The following is a 21,767-nucleotide window of genomic DNA, read 5'->3' on the forward strand; positions in this document are numbered from 1 at the left end:
CAAAATGTACAATATAGGTCAAAAATCAAGGTCAAAGGTCAAAGAAGTCAAAGGTCAAAATTCTGTGTAGAAGTTTTGAAGCCCTCACCTAGTGCCATCACAAAAAGCAAACAGAATCGAAATCGGGTTAGAAATGGCGAAGGAGTAGCATTTTGTAGGCAATGTACAATATAGGTCAAAAATCAAGGTCAAAGGTCAAAGAAGTCAAAGGTCAAAATTCTGTGTAGAAGTTTTGAAGCCCTCACCTAGTGCCATCATATAAAGCAAACGGAATCAAAATAGGGTTAGAAATGGCGAAGGAGTAGCATTTTGTAGGCAATGTACAATATAGGTCAAAAATCAAGGTCAAAGGTCAAAGAAGTCAAAGGTCAAAATTCTGTGTAGAAGTTTTGAAGCCCTCACCTAGTGCCATCATATAAAGCAAACGGAATCAAAATAGGGTTAGAAATGGCGAAGGAGTAGCAGTTTGAAGCAAAATGTACAATATAGGTCAAAGGTCAAGGTCAAAGGTCACAACTGAAATTCTGTATAGAAGTTTCAAAGCTCCCATGTAGTGCTATCATATAAAGCAAACAGAATCAAAATCGGGTTAGAAATGGCGAAGGAGTAGCATTTTGAACATTTTGATCACACACGGACGCACGGACGGACAGACGGACAGACGGACACACGGACACACGGACACACACACGTACGGAGCCCGTTTCATAGTCCCCTGCTCGAACTCGTTCGGCGGGGACAAATATGTGCCGTTACGTATGGGACCAGAAAAATTTTGTTTTTTTGAACATTTTTTTCAACCTCAAAACTCTCTGAAAGTATTTAAACTTGTAACTCACTGTGATGAAAGTCACAACACTAAAGATTATCACAGGTAAGTTTCATGTCATTAGGCAAAAAGCTCTAATTACAGGTTCTAATTAAAGACAGACATGACGTGTTACGTATGGGACAGTTACGTATGGGACAGTTTGTCCCCCATTCATTTAGTGTGTGAAGAACCATGTTTATGGGTATTTTGCATAATCATTGAAGTAGAATCAGTTGAAACTACTCAAATACTGATCCAGATTGTCAAGGAAACAATATTCCCCAAATATTCACCATCATAATCATATTCAATCATATTTGTATATTTTTATGACCAACCTAGGTATGCATGCCCTTTGTCCCCCATTCGTTAAGTGTGTGGAGAAGCATGTTTATGGGTATTTTGCAAAATAATTTTGCAAAATACCCATAAACAAATTTTTGCATAGTTATTGAGGTGGAATCAGTTGAAATTACTCAAATACTGATCCAGATTGACAAGGGAACAATATTCCCAGATATTTACCATCATAATCACATTCAATCATATTCTATATTTTTTATGACCAACCTGAGTATGTATGCCCTATTTTTATCAGGATAGTTACTACTGAAAAATTGAATACCTGGTAGTTTAAAGTGTTTACTTCCATTGATGAAGGGCAGTTTGCCATTTTGTTTCAATAAAAAACAACTTGACACAAGAAATATTAAGTTTAATAAATAAGCAATACCTGCTGCGTGGAACCCCAGTGATCGAGTATACATTGTATATGGTATATACATGTCTGTCTGGCAGTCAGGTCATTGATTCGAGTCACACCTCAGTATGTATACCCATGAATTTTGTTGTGGCTACTACTGAAAACTGAATAAGGACAATTTGTGTATCACTTGCAATAAAAAAAAAATCATTTTACATTTTATTTTTTTCTATATATATCACAACCATTTCAAATTGGATCTCCATCACATAAACTTTGAATTCCTCTAGTCTTAGGATATTATGCTCCTAAGTAATTCATATAATTGGTTTCCAATCATCTCTTTACATGTTGAAAACTGAATCCCCATTTCTACAAAAAACTAGACCATCCTTTTAATGCTGATTTTTCATTGTGTATTTTGCCATTTTCCCCTCCCCCTTTCTGAAAATTGTTCAGTCAAGTTCATGTATTGTTTCAAGTGTCTATAACTCAAAAAGTAGCTACAATGTTGGGATGCTTTCTTCAGGATGATTGACCATTTGTGTACTGAGAGACCTTCCCAGCTAGCTACATGCATTCACATGCAATATGTATGAGGATGTCCCATACGTAACGCACTTGTCCCATACGTAACATTATTTCAATGCCTAATAAAAAATATTTCTTTTACTTTTTTTTCTTTTTTCTCTGGTATTTAATTTCTCTAAACAATAAATTAGAACTTTCCAAAAGGGCATTAAAATAACCTTAGCAATTTTAGAATAAACCTAAAAAAATGACCTCATTTTGTTACGTATGGGACATCTCATGATAGGACACGAGCCAATTTGCATAATCATTTGCATAATCCCTAAATTTTCATACCAAGTTAAACTATGTGATGAACTTCTTATGTCCACATATTAATCAAATATTATTTGCTTTCCTTTGAATTAATATGAATTTTTATAAATGTCCCATACGTAACGCTGTGTTTCACATATGGGCAAGTCCAAGATAAGGTCCCCTCAGAAGGCAAAATTTCATCTTTGCTTAATATTGACATGTTTGGTATCATTTTGAAGCTTATGAGTTGAAGTTTTGATTTCCATGGAGGAAAAAAGTATATTACGTAAATTTATGCAAATTTCAAGGGCTTCATTTGCATAAATGTGAAACACAGCGTTACGTATGGGACATTTATAAAAATTCATATTAATTCAAAGGAAAGCAAATGATATTTGATTAATATGTGGACATAAGAAGTTCATCAAATAGTTTAACTTGGTATGAAAATTTAGGGATTATGCAAATGATTATGCAAATTAGCTCGTGTCCTATCATGAGATGTCCCATACGTAACAAATTGAGGTCATTTTTTTAGGTTTTTTCTGAAATTGCTAAGGTTATATTAATGCCCTTTTGGAAAGTTCTAATTTATTGTTTAGAGAAATTAAATACCATAGAAAAAAGAAAAAACAGTAAAAGGAATATTTTTTATTAGGCATTGAAATAATGTTACGTATGGGACAAATGCGTTACGTATGGGACATCCTCATACATAATGCATGTAAATGCATGTAGCTAGCTGGGAAGGTCTCTCAGTACACAAATGGTCAATCATCCTGAAGAAAGCATCCCAACATTGTGGCTACATTTTGAGTTATAGACACTTTAAACAATACATGTACTTGACTGAACAATTTTCAGAAAGGGGGAGGGGAAAATGGCAAAATACAGAACGAAAAATCAGCATTAAAGGGATGGTATAGTTTTTTTTAGAAATGGGGATTCAGTTTTCAACATTTAATGAGATGATTGGAAACCAATTATATGAATTACTAAAGAGCATACAATCCTAAGACTAGAGGAATTCAAAGTTTAGTGATGGAGATCCAATTTGAAATGGTTGTAATATAAATATTTTAAAAAAATATAAAGTAAAATGATTTTTTTTTAATTGCGAGTGATACACAAATTGTCCTTATTCAGGTTTCAATAATAGCCACGACAAAATTCATGGGTATACATACTGAGGTGTGACTCGAATCAACGACCTGACTGCTAGACAGACATCATATCTACTCGATCACTGGGGTTCCACGCAGCAGGTATTGCTTATTTATAAAAATTAATATTTCTTGTGTCAAATTGTGTTTTATTGAAACGAAATGGCAAACTGCCCTTCATCAATGGAAGTAAACACTTTAAACTAGTCAATTTTTCAGTAGTAACTATCCTGATAAAAATAGGGCATACATACTCAGGTTGCTCATAAAAATATGGAATATGATTGAATATGATTATGATGGTAAATCTTTGGGGAATATTGTTCCCTTGTCAATCTGGATCAGTATTTGAGTAGTTTCAACTGATTCATTTCAATAATTATGCAAAAATTTGTTTATGGGTATTTTGCAAAATTACTTTGCAAAATACCCATAAACATGTCTCTCCACACACTAAACGAATGGGGGACAAAGGGCATGCATACTCAGGTTGGTCATAAAAATATAAAAATATGATTGAATATGATTATGATGGTGAATATTTGGGGAATATTGTTTCCTTGACAATCTGGATCAGTATTTGAGTAGTTTCAACTGATTTTACTTCAATAATTATGCAAAATACCCATAAACATGGTTCTTCACACACTAAATGAATGGGGGACAAACTGTCCCATACGTAACTGTCCCATACGTAACACGTCATGTCTGTCTTTGATTAGAACCTGTAATTAGAGCTTTTCGCCTAATGACACGAAACTTACGTGTGATAATCTTGAGTGTTGTGACTTTCATCACAGTGAGTTACAAGTTGTAGAATGAAATACTTTCAGAGAGTTTTGAGGTTGAAAAAAATGTTCAAAAAAACAAAATTTTTCTGGTCCCATACGTAACGGCACATATTTTCTCTTCTAGAATATAATTGTGAAGGTCATTTTTCTCCATTTTTTGCATGATTATACTTCTCCTAGATATCAATCACCATGATAAAGTTTAATATGATCAAAAGCCATTAACACTATTTTTCAGGTCATAAAAGTCTCTGAATGTCCCATACGTAACGCGCGTGTTATCTTGGACTTGCCCATATATGCAAATGAAGCCCTTGAAATTTGCATAAATTTACATAATATAATTTTTTCCTCCACGGAAATGAAAACTTCAACTCATAAGCTTCAAAATGATACCAAACATGTCAATATTGAGCAAAGATGAAATTTTGCCTTCTGAGGGGACCTTATCTTGGACTTGCCCTTGAGGAATTCAAAAATTATTTGATGAAGATCAATTTATGGCTGAGATATTAAAAAAAACGTAGTCAAACAAAGCCATCCTATTAAAAAGGTGGGTCCCACCTTTTTGAATTAGGATCACTTTGTTTTGGATATCATCTCAGTGATTTCAAAACCAATTTTCACCAAATAGAATTCCTCTAGAGAGGAATTCAAAGTTTAAAGATGTTTCTTATCATCTCAACAACAACAACAACAAAATCATCATTATAAACGTTGGAAACATGAAGCCCCAACTCGACTGAAACTGTACCATCCCTTTATGAAGGGTTTCTGAATATTAAACTTTCAGGGAGATTTTGGCAGATGATGGTACTGCAAAGTTGTTTTGATGGGGTAATACCTTTATTTGTAGCTCGGACTTGCTTTCACCAACCACTGCCAACTGCACATCTCCGCTCCTTGGGTATTTAAAAATGTGCAATGGAGCTGTGCAGTGACAAGACCTCCCTCTCAACTCATGACACGCTACATTATTGTACTGACTGTATACCGGTATGTGATTTATAAACACGATGACTTGAGAAATGAATTCCCTAAGGCCTACATGTACTGTTGCAAACACATTTTGATACAGGGTATTGATGATACAGTTTAAATGTAGCCTAAAGAAAAAAAATAATAACTCAAGCTCTCTATTCTTTTCTTCATCATTATTATGATGTGGCAAGAGTTCTGCTTAAAGGACAAGTTCACCTTCATAGACATGTGGGTTGAGTGAATGCAGCAATATTTAGTAGAACACATCAGTGAGAGTTTGAGCAAAATCGGACAATCCGTTCAAAAGTTATGAATTTTTGAAGTTTCTGCTCAGTCACTGCTGGATGAGAAGACTACTACAGTACAGCTGATGATGTTACATACGTACAACGATATAAGGAAAATATAAAGAAAATTCAACATATTTCCATTTTTCTTGTATAACAAAAGAACACTCGACTTCTCTCTTTCAGAAGGCAGGGGGAATAATATTACCCTTAACATACGTCAGTAGCAAGTCGAAGAAATGTGCACTTTATTCAAAAAGTAACGTTTTGTGAAATTCTCTTTTTATTTTCCTTATATAGTTGTACGCATGTGACATCATACACTGTAGTAGTCTTCTCATCCAGCAGTGACTGCGCAGATACTTAAAATATTCATAACTTTTGAACGGATTGTCCGATTTTCCTCAAACTTTCACTGATGTGTTCTACTAATACTGCTGCATTCTCTGAATCCTAATGTATATGAAGGTGGACTTGTCCTTTAACAACTTTTGCAAATGTCGACTTGATTTACTTTTCTGTTGCATGGCAGGCATGGTGGAATAATTGTTCTTGTGTTGAAAAATGCATTGGATCTGCAGCTGTGCATTCGAAAGGACTTCTGGAAGTACAGTAAAATTATAATCCATAGCATAGAATATGATTCCACTCAGAGCCATACAAAGTTTGGATTTTATTGTTTATCTACGTATACTTGTACACTGGCACTACACAGACAAAATACTGTACAAGTGGATATTTTCGCGCGACTGTAATTTTTCGCGCTTGGCCGGGTAAGAAGAGTTTCGCGTGTTTTTAATTCCACGGAATCAAGACATCACGCACAGAAACATATAATGGCAAGCAAAAATATTTGCGTGCTTTTATTTTCGCGCTAGTTTCTGGTTGCGCGAAATGCGCGAAAATTTCAACACCGCGAAAATTTCCGCTTTTACAGTAGCAGGATGTCGATCCCAATCTACACTTTGTACACACATGTAAATAGTATGTAAATACTGAGATTCTGCACCCATTCAGATGGACAGAATACTGTATCACGCTGATTGCTGGTCACGATTATCAATGATTTGTCGACAAAATTGCACATGTCTGAAATCTACCATTTCAGTGACCCTTGGCCTTGTGTTTGTGCACAGTTTTGAATGATAAACAATTTCGAGATTGATGCAGCATTCACTCACTTGCCGCGGTGCAAATTGTCACGATAATTCGGAAATATGTCTTGCAAGATTTCTTGGGATTTGGTTTGCAATGCTGATCGCGCTATTTGGTGAGATTTTAGTGACACAAGCGGTCTACCACATCGAACACACAGTAAACATGCAGGGTGCTACATACACTGTAATTGTAAGTTTATTTTACCACTTGCCCGATCGGGCAAGCAGATTTCCAAATTTGCTGCAAAACACTTGCCCGAACATTAATTTTACTTGCCCGAAAAGAAAGTCCAAAATATAAAGAAATAACACAGAAAATCATGTGTACAAAAAAAAACCTCGTTGGGGCTTCTTCACATATATAGTGTTGGAAAGTTGCTGAAATGAAATATTAAAAGTGTGTTGCATCACTAAACAGCCATTATCTATGGGCTTCTGTATGGTTAACTTTGTGGGTTTGTTGGGGGGAATAGTAAGTGAAAAAAGGTGGCTTCAAAACTTTTTGCTTGCCCAATTCGGGCAAGCATTTGTTCTCAATGTTCAAAAACACTTGCCCGGATTTGATTTTCACTTGTCCCGGGCAATCGGGCAAGTGCTTACAAGTACATATGTAGCACCCTGACATGTACAACACAGTGTACTGCCACAAAACGGGAGCAGCCCTGGAGCAGCCTCTTTAAAGAATGTGTGAAGATGACACTGACTAGGCCTACATGTGAGCAGGGTTGTTTTCAACATTGGCGGATGTCATCAGCAATCAATGGGGCACAATCTTGTCACCTCTCAGAGAGGTAAGGTGGCTGCTGCCAGACTCAGCCACAGATGTCTGCAGCCTTTATTGATGATCAGCTCTTTTCTTTTTAACCCGTTGGGAACGGGCTGATTTTGCTACAAAACACGCATTTCCCATTTAGACACTTGCCCTCAGTATAATACTCGGGGACTCACCCTCAATGGGGAGGTAGGCGAGTTGCAGCACTTGTGGCCAGCAACGTGTCAATCCTCATATACAGTTGTACCATACATGTACCACCTCCCCGCTCATGGCACGGTTGCACGATTGTTTCTCACACTTCACCATACAACAAGTAGTACACTTGAACACTATGCTGGTAATAAAATGTACAACATTTGGCATGACTAGAGCAGCAAAAAATCACTACATACAGTACAATATATGTACTGGGTACAGTGCACAATGTGATTTCAGGTGGGGGGGGGGGGGGGGGGTGATGATGAAGGAAAGTCAAAACATCTGAACTTTCATTATGGTTGCCCAGTGTGGCATACAATGTACAATGTACATTTTAACAATGAAATAAAAAAAAAAACAGAAATTGTTCATTTGAAGAGCATGTTTCATTTGATTTTCTTTGGTTTGAATGCATTTGAATGAGCCTACACTGCACATTATTTACATATTGTAGTACACAACGTTTACCAATGTACCGATATGTACAAGAGTGTCGTACACTATTGTACGTACAGTACACTGTATGTACAACTGTAGGCTTACAGTGTACAACTTGTACATGATGCACAATTTTGTATGAAAGTTTGTGGACAGGTCTGTGTATTTCACCTCACACTACCCACAGGTTTAAACTATTGCAACTGTTGAACTCTTTGTTATGAACTACAATGTACAGTAATTGGAGCCAAGGGCTACCCTATTCTGGAACTAATTACCACATACAAGTGTACGCCAGGATGAATAGCGGTCATTTGCCATAGTTGGAAAAACCTGTTATCACTCCGTGCCAATAAAGTCTGCTAATCAATGAAGTTACTGAGAAGGGTGGTATATTGTTTTCATAACAGAACACCAATTTCGACTACCCTTGATCAAGCAAGCAGGACAGTTATTGCAAGAGTGATGTTGCTGAATCCAGCTGGTTAATATGACATCAATTAATGCATAATTTGCATCTGTACCGTGATATTACAAACCTCTCTCATACCATGGTATTGTAATTTGCTGGTACCGGTACTGTTCTCAATTGGCAATGCTACCACAGTTAATAGACAATGCAGGAGTTCATTTGGCGACTGTTCTCATTCCCACACAAAATTTTGTACCATTGATGGCAGTAATGGTAAGCATTGCACATACAGTGTGCGCATTCAGGAAACGGCATAAAGTGTGTCGGGTCACACAAGCTACTCTGCTGTACAATCAGTGACATTTTCAGACACAATTCATATTCAGATCTGGCATACAAGGGTGCAAATATAAAAATGCAAATTATTGAAATGTGAGTTACCATCCCAATGTTAAAGGTATTGTTTACCATTGGGAGCAGTGATTTAAAAAATGTTCCAAGTTATTATTTGATGCATTATGTGTCGTAGGTCAGTTGTATCACAAACATCCTACCATGTATCGCAAAAACATTTTGCAATAAAGCCTAAAATATAAGGAGATATTTTTCTCAATAAACCATAGGTAGATGGTTTAGTCTAGAAACAATACAACTATCATTCACATTTTGTATAAAATATTCAATAATACTTCAAGATTAAATAATGATTCAATTTTTATTGGTTGTTTCTATCCCTAACTCACATTTTAGAACTATTTTGAAGCACTAAAACTTTTTTTTTTTTTCATCTGCAAATGGTAAATAATGCCTTTAAAGGCATTTAAAAGGACTCTACAACTTTGGTCAAACCAGGCCATTGAGTCCGTTGAGTACCAAAATTCAAAATCACATCTCCAGTTTGGTGCTTTCTATGTATACAACTGTAGGCCTACATGTACAACGTATAACTTCAGTCAAGGTTCTGATGTTTCATTGTCATTTTTTCTTTTCTTTCCTTTTTTTTTTTACAATGCAGAATGAAAGCTTCTCTTTCACTCCATAAAATAGAATACGAGTAATGTACAAAACTTTAGGCTTTAATATTTTGAACAAGATACATACATGCATCTTTCTCAAAAAATGACGGCGTATATAACAACTTGCTTTTTCATATTCAAGCACAACTGTATGATGCTCATGCCATTGTGTATTAAGGCCTACAATTACAATGTATAATAGTACAGGGCCACTGTGCACAACTTGTACTGAACTTATGTATACTGTACTTGGGAATTTGGAAATTTCTGTAGTACATGTACATTATACTGTACGAGTACATTGTATACTGGTTCAATACTACCACATCATACAAAAATAAAATACAATGCAGAATTCATATTTTGGTAAGATCAATGAAAGATGGCTCAATGTTTATTAATCAATAAACACCACACAGTACTTACAACATCGTCTGTTGATAACAACCACAATGAACAATAGTATCAGAATTACATGTACAATTTGTATGATCAATTCCAATCACCCAATCAACATTGAGTCTCCCTACACACATGTTTTGTATTAGTACTGTATCTCTGTGCAGAATGGAAAGAACATTTATAAAAAAAAAAAAAAACTAAAACAAAAATGGGCCGTCGAAGGCTGAGAATTCTTTTTGGAATGAGTGAATACACTAAGGTACATTTCACTCGTTGCCATTTGATCTAAAGGACGCACAGTGAGAGAAAAACTGGCATGAATCCATAGCTGTCTGACAATAAAACTTTGCAGAGTTCGAAAGAATACTGTGAGAGAAAGATACAGTAGTGTCCTGCACTACTATGTACAGTGTACAAGTGTACAGAAGCAAGTCAGCTATTGAAACTAAACATGCATAATATCAAAATCTGTGTATCATTTCATTGTTTTCATTAGAAGTACAACCATGTACAGCTGTACTTTGTGTATGACACGCAATATGCAATGCAATCCAATGTGATATTTATGTGCAGTTTGTAGTACATATGTAGGTACAACCATACATTATACTGTATGTAAAACATTTATAAGGCCTACAGTAACTCATCTCTTCACCAATAGTATACAAATTGTACATTACAAGTGTAACAATCAGCTTTTTACTACAGTACAGTATAGCATATCGATACCCTATTACAATACATACATGCATTTAATACAGTATGTATACATTGGAAAACCAGCCTTGATATGTCATTATGTGCAATAATAGGTCTCATACAAATGTGTATGGCCAGTCTTTTTCCGATCCCCTCATGCGCTACAATTTGTACATTGTACAATTTATTGTCTCATTCTTCTGTTTTCTATAGTTTGTATGTAAGCCTGATGTGCAATATTTATGTTGGTGAATATGTGTATTTTTTTTTTCAGCATGTGGAATGAATGAACTGAATTTAATTGAATTGAATAGTACTACAGTACATGTGTACACGTACAATTGTACAGATTGTACATTATACCTCTGTACTTTGTATTCAGTAAGCTTGCTCATCAACCCTATCCCATATCTTTTATGTTTTATGTACCATTGTCAAGCCATGAATTGCAACCTATTGTACTTTTGACGTACCATAATACAATGCATGCTGCAAAAGTTTGGGAGGGTGTACCTGTATGATCTGTAATAAAAAAAAAAAGATAAAAAAATCATGAGTTGTTCCATTCTATTTCTGATTTTGTTTGCAAGGTTATTTGCTTGAAACCAGGAGTAGAAACAAGAAACTCATGCACCCCTCTCAGCAACTGTAATACTACCTGCAAAAACAGCAACTTCAAAACTACATGTTCTGTTCGAATGACATGAATCACGAATCTGATATCAATTTGGACACTTAATAATAGGCCTACAGTAAAAGATGCAGAGTAATCACACAACTAACCACACAAGTGCTTGCTCACAATAGTATTAAATTTCATTGGCCTTTTTTACTATTAAACATTTGCTGGTATACAAATGTAGGGCAAGTCCAAGATAACATGCGCGTTACGTATGGGACATTCAGAGACTTTCATGACCTGAAAAATAGTGTTAATGGCTTTTGATCATATTAAACTTTATCATGGTGATTAATATCTAGGAGAAGTACAATCATGCAAAAAATGGAGAAAAATGACCTTCACAATTATATTCTAGAAGAGAAAATAAGTGCCGTTACGTATGGGACCAGAAAAAATTTGTTTTTTTGAACATTTTTTTCAACCTCAAAACTCTCTGAAAGTATTTAATTCTACAACTTGTAACTCACTGTGATGAAAGTCACAACACTCAAGATTATCACAGGTAAAAGTTTGGTGTCATTAGGTAAAAAGCTCTAATTACAGGTTCTAATTAAAGACAGACATGACGTGTTACGTATGGGACAGTTACGTATGGGACAGTTTGTCCCCCATTCATTTAGTGTGTGAAGAACCATGTCTATGGGTATTTTGCATAATTATTGAAGTAAAATCAGTTGAAACTACTCAAATACTGATCCAGATTGTCAAGGAAACAATATTCCCCAAATATTCACCATCCTAATCATATTCAATCATATTTTTATATTTTTATGACCAACCTGAGTATGCATGCCCTTTGTTCCCCATTCGTTTAGTGTGTGGAGAGACATGTTTACGGGTATTTTGCAAAATAATTTAGCAAAATACCCATATAAAATTTTTTTGCATAATTATTGAAATGGAATCAGTTGAAACTACTCAAATACTGATTCAGATTGACAAGGGAACAATATTCCCCAAATATTTACCATCATAATCATATTTAATCATATTCTAGATTTTTATGACCAACCGGAGTATGTACACGTGTATGCCCTATTTCTATCAGGATACATCCTTGTAGTTACTACTGAAAAATTGAATAGTTTAAAGTGTTTACTTCCATTGATGATGGGCAGTTTGCCATTTCGTTTCAATAAAAAACAACTTGACACAAGAAATATTAATTTTTATAAATAAGCAATACCTGCTACATGGAACCTCAGTGATCGAGTAGATGTATGATGTCTGTCTAGCAGTCAGGTCATTGATTCGAGTCACACCTCAGTATGTATACTCATGAATTTTGTCGTGGCTATTATTGAAACCTGAATTAGGACAATTTTTGTATCACTTGCAATAAAAAAAAATCCTTTTACTTTATATTTTTTTGAAATATTTATATCACAACCATTTCAAATTGGATCTCCATCACTAAACTTTGAATTCCTCTTGTCTTAGGATTGTATGCTCTTTAGTAATTCATATAATTGGTTTCCAATCATCTCATTAAATGTTGAAAACTGAATCCCCGTTTCTACAAATAACTATACCATCCCTTTAATGCTGATTTTTCATTGTGTATTTTGCCATATTCCACTTCCCCTTTCTGAAAATTGTTCAGTCAAGTACATGTATTGTTTAAAGTATCTACAACTCAAAAAGTAGTTACAATGTTGGGATGCTTTCTTCAGGATGATTGACCATTTGTGTACTGAGAGACCTTCCCAGCTAGCTATGAGTACGCATTCACATGCATTATGTATGAGGATGTCCCATACGTAACGCATTTGTCCCATACGTAACATTATTTCAATGCCTCATAAAAAATATTCCTTTTGCTGTTTTTTCTTTTTTCTATGGTATTTAATTTCTCTAAACAATAAATTAGAACTTTCCAAAAGGGCATTAATATAACCTCAGCAATTTCAGAAAAAACCTAAAAAAATGACCTCAATTTGTTACGTATGGGACATCTCATGATAGGACACGGGCTAATTTGCATAATCATTTGCATAATCCCTAAATTTTCATACAAAGTTAAACTATTTGATGAACTTCTTATGTCCACATATTAATCAAATATCATTTGCTTTCCTTTGAATTAATATGAATTTTTATAAATGTCCCATACGTAACGCTGTGTTTCACAATTATGCAAATGAAGCCCTTGAAATTTGCATAAATTTACATAACATAATTTTTTCCTCCATGGAAATCAAAACTTCAACTCATAAGCTTCAAAATGATACCAAACATGTCAATATTGAGCAAAGATGAATTTTTGCCTTCTGAGGGGACCTTATCTTGGACTTGCCCTGTACATTTTGTACTTTAACACGCCAAAGCAGATCTAGGGTCTACAATGTATTGCATTTCGTTTCATACGGGCATAGTTAAATTTATACTATAACCATATCATCACAGAATTGTTACATTTCTTTAATAGTTTGTGGATTAATAGGTCTACAAGTTTGTAACTGTAGATTCTATTGTCAGGATTGTAAATTTGACTATCTACAATTGTACACTAGCTACAATGTAGTGTATGATCTACTATACTAGTGTACTGACTTTTTACATTCATTTGGTCTTCTCCTCTCATTGCAAAAGTCACATCTTTTCTTTTGCTACCACATGGACACCAATAAAATGCAAAGAGGGTTTCAGATGCCGCTATACCATATGTGTGTCGATTTTATGTTGCAAAGACCAAAGAACTAGTAGAGTGCAGATTTTCTACACTTCCTGACTACATCTCTCTCTCACAGCTCACTAGCCTGACCAGACCGCTGTGCTTCACGACAGCGGCTGCGTGTAGTTAACAGCTCACCAACCATTGCTAACGTAAATTTACCAATTATCAAAATGGTCATATCTGGTGGGGGGTAATATATTTTTCTTCTTTTTTTAATGATTAGTAGCCTATTAAATCCTATTCCTACATCATGGAGGCATAGGTCTACATTCTCATGAATAATTTGCAGCATCAACAAGCTCGTCCTACCCTCAGAATTGTGTTGTTGCCACCCACTTGCGCGTGATTAGAATCATCTATTCAATGATATTAACATTGACAACGAACAATAATATTCACAATCACATCCTGAAAGGATAATCCCTGCAGCAGCTCGTAGAAAGCTAAACTGGGATGCTTGATCTTGAAGGGATAATCCCTGCAAAGGAAATCCACATTAAATAAACAAAGCATGGAATGAACTTCACCCCTCTGGCTCTGGCTCTGTAATCACACAAACTGATCCAGCTTAATTTAAAGGAGATACTCAATGAAATATTTGTTTAAATGTCAACCCTCTGCTATCTGGCACCTCCAGTTAAAAATCCAGTGGGAGTATTCAGGAGAATCCCGACCAAGTACCAAGTACCAAATCACATTCTCAGGAACACCTTTCTACACTACAGTTCCGGATTGGCTACCGGTACTCGATCTACCCTGAGTATTTGCTGAGTGTATTCTGAACTTGAAGTCTTGTAGAAATGATAGTCGAGATCATTTAAGACATTGCATTCGAATCTGAAGCAATTTCAAATGACTTGCGGAAATTACAAATACTTGTTACTAGACAAAATAAGTCGTCATGCGAGTCTGGACTTTGGTAATAGAACTTCAACGAGAGAGTTCCGGTTTTGTTCATAGGTAGGTCAGGTGTTTGGTGGGATCGCACGGGGCTGGGGGCGAGGAAGGCAGTGTCGGGCCACCACCCGGAATTCGATTGACGATTTGCCCGACTGCACTGGCATGGCTACCCAGCGAGCCTGTTGATGTGAATACGGCTGCAGATACAGCGACTTACCTCAATGCTTGCGACAAAACATTCCTTCCGCGTCCGCTGGATAGTAATTTCCCAATAGTTACAACGTTTCCAGTCCTGGCAGCCTCCAACAAATCATTCTCCTTGCCCATTACGACTGATTATCCTTTATAAATCCACAGAAATGGCCAAAAAGGGTTTCACTCTGATACAAAAAACATTCACAGTTTCCGTCTAAAAGGTGTCATTTTCTACAAAAGAACCGTGATGTACGTATAATAAAGCAGTATGTAGACTTGTCGGGAAACACGTAGTAATGTGAGCGCACACGCACGCAGCAGCCAGCGGCGGGTACGGTTGATAGCATTCGGACTGCGCTGCTGGTTGACTACCCCACTCGTATACTCCCACGGCTGCTTGTTGCGGTGATTGGGAATCTTTGATACATAGTACGAAGCATGGTAGTCTTTTTCCAACGCACGAATCTCTATACCCTGATGTGAGTGAAACTGTAGAGGGAGTCGAGAGCTGAATGATTGGCAGTGATATAAATAGCTGACACATGAAGTTAGTATTCGTAACCCAACGTTTTGACATTTGAGAGCACAAAATAATGTAGGAAGATTCAATGAACCCGCGAGGTTGAAAAGAAAAGAAAAAAAAAAGGATTAATACATATAGTCAAAAGAAACCTGCTAAGTGTAAACGAAAAAAAAAAAAAGAACATTGGGTCCTATATTACTAACAACTTTGAAATAGTTTATCTATTATGCGGAAACAATGTGAATAGCAGAGAATCAAACTTTGTTTTGAGTTGAAAAAACTAGACATTTAGAAATGGAAATTGCTCACAAGATACAGTTCAATGGTAACAGTACAATCTCGGCATCTTATAATAATCTTGTTGTGTGCTAGAAGTAACAAATTACCGGTACAGTAAATTGATCTGAAACCCATCCAGCGGCGGATCCAGAGGGGGGCGCAACCGGCGCACGCCCCCACCCCTTTATTTTTCGTTAAGAAAAAAGAAATAAAAAGAAAAAAGATGAAATGAAACCCGGAAGTGTCACAAGAAATATTAGTCACGCCCCCCCCCCCCTTTACAGAATTCCTGAATCCGCCCCTGCCATCCCCCCCCCCAAAAAAAAAACCAACAACAACAATATAACAACAACAGCAACAAACCATAATCGAAAGAAGTTATCAGTCAATAATGTTACAATAGCTCCTACATTTTTAACGTTCCTGGTTAGGGCGGCCCTATGCATTATTTTCTGTCAATTATTCTATAGTTGTTGAAATAGCGTTAAAGATATCTTCATATGACAAAATTACAAATTTCTAGAGAAACTGTCGACCCTTACGATGTATACTAAAATGTCAATTCTGTCAATTATTCTATAGGTGTTGAAATAGCATTAAAGATATCTTCATAGGACAAAATTACAAATTTCTTGAGAAACTGTCGGCCCTACGATACTAAAATGAGCACGGTTCAGAGGCAAAATGAGGACAATATTTCTCGCTATTGACCATAATAGGTCCATTAAAAAAAAAAAAAATCTAGTTCGACTTTGTCATTGTTCTTTCTTCTGTCAATATTCACACATGGCTTTTAATTCATCATTTATATTCGGGGGTTATCCCACGAGCTCGACACCCACGAGTCATTATGGCCCACGATTCTAGAAACTTTGCGTTTAAACGCAACTTGCAACTGATTGTCACTGGCCAATCAAAATCATTGTTGCATGCATGTCTTCTTAATAGGGCAGACCCTGAGCCAATCAGAATGGTTGTTTCAAAATTAGCAATTATTTGCAATTGATTGCAACTTTCTTGCAACGGGGCCCTGAAAAGGTCCACGAGTCATAAACCCACGAGTCATAGGCAGCTCCACTATGTAAGCTAGACAGGCTCACCGTTGGGCTCGACACTATACAGTTTGAAAAGACAAAAATCATGGTCCTATAGGCGAAAAAGGTGGCCACGAGTTCGGCACTTGCTAATTAATAAGGCCCAGAAGCTTGACAGAATGAACAGCACCATCTCGGGCAATGACAATAATTGCCAACGAGAATTAGCTATTTGTATAGGGTGTTGCAATAATGGCATAAGGAAAAATAAAATAAATGACAGAAGGAGACAGGTTCGTCATGTTAATGGGCGCTAGATTGTTACAAATTAACAATTTTATTTCGAAAACAGTGTGCTCTTTAAGCCCCCCCCCCCCCCATTAAAAAAAAAAACCACCAAATGTCGTCTAATTTATATCAGGCTTCTAGGCTTTGGTCTTCGACTGCCGCTATTTAGACTCGCAACGTTTCCAGCTAAAATGTTAAAGGGACGGAACAGTCACTGTGCTGGTAGAGATGAGAATTCGGTTTTTAACTTTTTTATGCGAGATACCAAGAAAACACTTTGATATGAAATAGTACAGAGCCGTTATTTTTAAGAGGAATTCAAAGTTTATTTGATGAAAATCGGATTTGGAACGGCTGACACATCCAAAACATGGTAAAACAATAAAGCAATCGTAATTAAAGGTAATATGGGTCCAACATATTTTAGGATCGCTCTGTTTTGGATATCTCAGCCATTTCAAACCAATTTTCGTCAAATAAAGGTTGAATTCCTCATGGAATTACATGCTCTTTTATATTTCTTAAGAGGTTTCTCATTATCTCACCTAAAAATGTTAGAAACCTGAATTTAGGTCTCAACCAAAACTATTCGATCCCTTTAACCAAAATGTCAGAATTTATTTCTATTCTCCACCCCCCCCCCCCCCATCACACAATGCAGAACCACCCGTCTGTCAAGAAAATAGGACCATGTTATGAGAGAAACACTTTGTAATCATGTTTGAAACCATGTCATATCAAAATGCTGTATCATTGACAACAGCTTTTGATATTGCACCGATGCATCGTCAATTTGTGTTTTTCTTTTCTTTTATTATGATTCTCTCAAAACGTTAATTTAATATTGCAAAGGAAGATAGCTGTTTGCGTGGACGCACCTTCTATCCCTGAACCATTACAAATACCTTGCTATACCCTTTCACTGTATGTTTATTTAAAGTGAATTCATACTAAATCCACACCTTGATGATGACTATACCACACGGCTTGTAGGCCTACAACCTGTGCACGTCGAATACGGACAATTTGTGAAACACAATTCTTTGTATTTAAAACTTCATTTCAAACTGAATGGGTTTTTCCCCAGTAGGCTGATCTGAATGTAGGCCTACATTACTTCATCTTTTTTTTTTTTAATGAAGGGGGGGGGGGACTTATTCCTCCACCCCCTCAAGAAATAATATGCCTAATAACACACGGTGACGATGCAATTTGCATTGCATAAAGACTGCAATCTCCTTAAAAAAAATGATAATGATAATATATAGGGCCCTAATCATAGCATAAAAATGAACTGAGGCAATGTAGAAAAGCCTTTATATTCATAGGTGATAGAAGACACAATTTTTTGATAGACGTTAGATTTCAAACATTAAAGGGATCGTACAGTTTTGGTTGAGACCTAATTTAAGGTTTCTAACATTTTTGGGTGAGATAATGACAAACCTCTTATGAAATATGAAAGAGCATGTAATTGTATGAGGAATTCAACGTTTATTTGATGAAAATTGGTTTTGAAATGGCTGAGATATCATAAAAAGAGCGATTCTGATAAAGTGTGGGACCCACACTTTATTACATTCGCTTTGTTTTACTTTGTTTTTGGATGTTTCAGTCATTCCAAACCCGATTTTCATCAAATAAACTTTAAATTCCTCTTAAAATGGTATGCTCTGTACTATATGAAGGGGTCGGTGCAATATAGTGCTAACACACGATTTGGTCAAAATTGAGTTACATGCATTTTCATAATCCTTATCCTTCACTCTAACCTCCGTGAAAATATCATGTTTGAATTCAACCAATAAGATGGTAAAAAATGCATGCATTCATGTTTTATTAATGTATAATGTGTGGACTTTCCAAAGATTCAACAGCGATTATCTCAAAATGACTATTGTGTGGGTTAGCACTATATTGCACCGACCCCTTCATATCATAAGTGTTTTCTTGATATCTCGCAAAAAAGTTAAAAGCCCAATTCTCATCCCTACCAATACTGTACCATCATAGGCATGTAGTCATGGACGTCAGTACATCTCGACCTCTAGCGTAGAACGAAACTACCGCCTCCCGTTTCCCTATCATTATTAAGCCTTTCTTCCTAAGGCTTGTGCCATTTACCTGGACACCCTGCGTACACTAGTACTAGGCCTGCGAGCATGGTACACGCCATTAAAACCAAAACAACGACAATTAATCATTGGTTTATAGATGGCGCTGTTCAACCTGTCGAGTTCGTCCTCTTTTCGGTCTACTGAGTACTCCGTCGAGCTCGTGGACCGTAACATAGCTCGTGGGATTATTTTACTTGATGTCGAGCTTGACTAATGTGTGCCATGCTCACTAAACTTATTCTAGTTCGTGATATGGATTCTATGACTCGCTGGCTGTATGAATTACCCATGTCGAGCTCATGACGTGTACACAATAATTTGTTTTGCAAAATAGAATTGTTTCAAGTTTCCTATTCTGTTTTTTGCTCTGAATACTCATGATGTTCACGTCCGCACCTCCAAACTAATTAAAAGTGGCGCCAGCATAAGTATTTTCAATGAATATTGCACCAGGTAGATGTAAAAAGAGAGATTTTAAGTCATCGTTGTTCAAGTGCTAATATAAAATGTCTCTTCTTTTTAACGAAAAGCAAAATAAAGCGTGGCTTATGTCATTAGCTGTAATCACTAAATTTTATACAACCGCTGAGAGAAAATTTGACTTACTTTTATGATTAAAAAAAAAAGTAGGTTCACATTAACTGATGATAGAAAGTGTCAAATGTACAATGTATGTACAATCTACTATGAAATGATCAACATCAACGTTGCCAGTGTTTGGGGCGAACACTCCGTAGTAAAAGCGTCCTTATCAATAATTGAAAAGATGATAATAAAACGTATCGTAAGAATGAATCCATTATAGTAATATTGATACAACGTGCGATGTCATAAATCCATAACGACATCGTGACGACGTATCTTTTTTTAACCCCATCAAAATACCAACTCCTATTCGACCTTCTGGTCTGAGGAGGAGATCGTCATTTCCATTAACAACGCGAGAGATATCAGCACTGGCATGGGTTGAAATGCGGTCATTACAGACTTAAAACTGGCCTCTCTGTTCTCACCTGGCCACGCTGTGAAATAATGCACTTTCTTTAGAGTGTCGGTTTGCAGCCAGCATTCTGTATTTGCAATATAGAGCCTATAGTATTTGTAATATCGAAATTTTATTATATATGAATGTTATATCACTTAAAAAGCGTCTAAATAATTATGCTAAAAAAGGAAAGCTCTTTTTGAAAGCAATTTAAAAAAACACGATGATCCGTATAAAGACTTGCTCTTCTCATCTGTGCCTTTCTATTAGACTTTCAGTAATTCGCTTCATCCCAAACCGTTAGCTAATACTTCTTTATCATAGAATAATATCGTACATTGGAGTGATTCATTCACCTGTTTCTACTGTTAAATGCAAATCATGTTATTTATTAACTTTGGTCAATATATTGACTTTGTGTTACATTTATGTATTATACAAACAAAATGCAGAAATAAAATCAATGGATCAGTCAATCAATCAATCAATCAATCACTCCAACCAATCAATCAATCACTCCAATCAATCAATCAATCAATCAATCAATCAATCAATCAATCAATCAATCACTCCATCAATCAATCAATCAATCAATCGATCGATCAACTTGTATTTTGTATGTTTATTTATATAGATTTAGGTAGGACATTCTGCAGAGATACATAACTTTATAATCGTGCAATCGCTTTTGCAGCAGAATTTTTCAAAATAAGGCAAACATACAGTGCCTTAAAGTATAATGTTGATATAAGAAATTCATGGGGAACTTTTAGGAAAGTTTTGATATGCCGGATAGCTTGTTTTTATCTGTTCGTTTGTTTGTTTGTATTTGTCTTTGTTTTGTGTTTGTTCTGTTTTGTTTTTGTTTTTGTTTGTTTGTTTGTTTGTTTGTTTTTGGTGGTTTTTGGTGGTTTTTCTGTTTTTTTTTTTGGTTTTTTTGTTTGTTTTTTTTTTGGTTTTTTGTTTTTTTGTTTTTGTTTTTGTTTTTGTTTTTGTTTTTGTTTTTGTTTTTTTTTTTTTTTTGGGGGGGGGGGGTCCCCATAACCATGCTGTGACAAAATGAGCTAAAGAGGACAGCTTTATTGATTTGGATTATGGTTCATAACCAATTATACTGAATGTTTGAAAGCCACAACCTCAAATTACCCTTTAGAAAAAAGGAAAACAACAACAACAACAACAACAAAATAATGCATATATTATGGCAAGAACTACATTCAAATCAGCACGTTGTTATCTGACTGTTTCATAATTATTGAAACTTGCATGCGAATGATTGTGTGGGTTTGATTATTCTAAGAAGTCTTTAGACTGTCACAAACTCGTCGTAGATGGCATAGTGACAGACTTGAACTCACTGCTTGAACTGCACGAGATATAGCAGCTTTTGATGCATAGTTACATGATTGAGATTCAGCGAGCTCAT

At 35.9% G+C, this 21,767-nt stretch overlaps 1 protein-coding gene across 1 annotated transcript in view; it reads right to left on the reverse strand.

Moving 5' to 3' along the window:
• LOC139713484 (uncharacterized) overlaps positions 1-15,355 on the reverse strand; it is a gene marked incomplete at its 3' end in the record, with an annotated part of 71,870 nt that extends 56,515 nt beyond the window's left edge. The window contains exon 1 of the mRNA XM_071625212.1: positions 15,138-15,355. Coding sequence (XP_071481313.1) covers positions 15,138-15,247 — 110 coding nt within the window. The remainder of the gene's footprint in view (positions 1-15,137) is intronic.
• Between the last annotated feature and the right edge of the window lie 6,412 nt (positions 15,356-21,767).

This window comes from Diadema antillarum, unplaced genomic scaffold (genome assembly GCF_040938485.1).
Source record: "Diadema antillarum isolate AM-2024a unplaced genomic scaffold, OU_Dant_1.0 seq00001984_RagTag, whole genome shotgun sequence".
Taxonomy (NCBI): Eukaryota; Metazoa; Echinodermata; class Echinoidea; order Diadematoida; family Diadematidae; genus Diadema; species Diadema antillarum.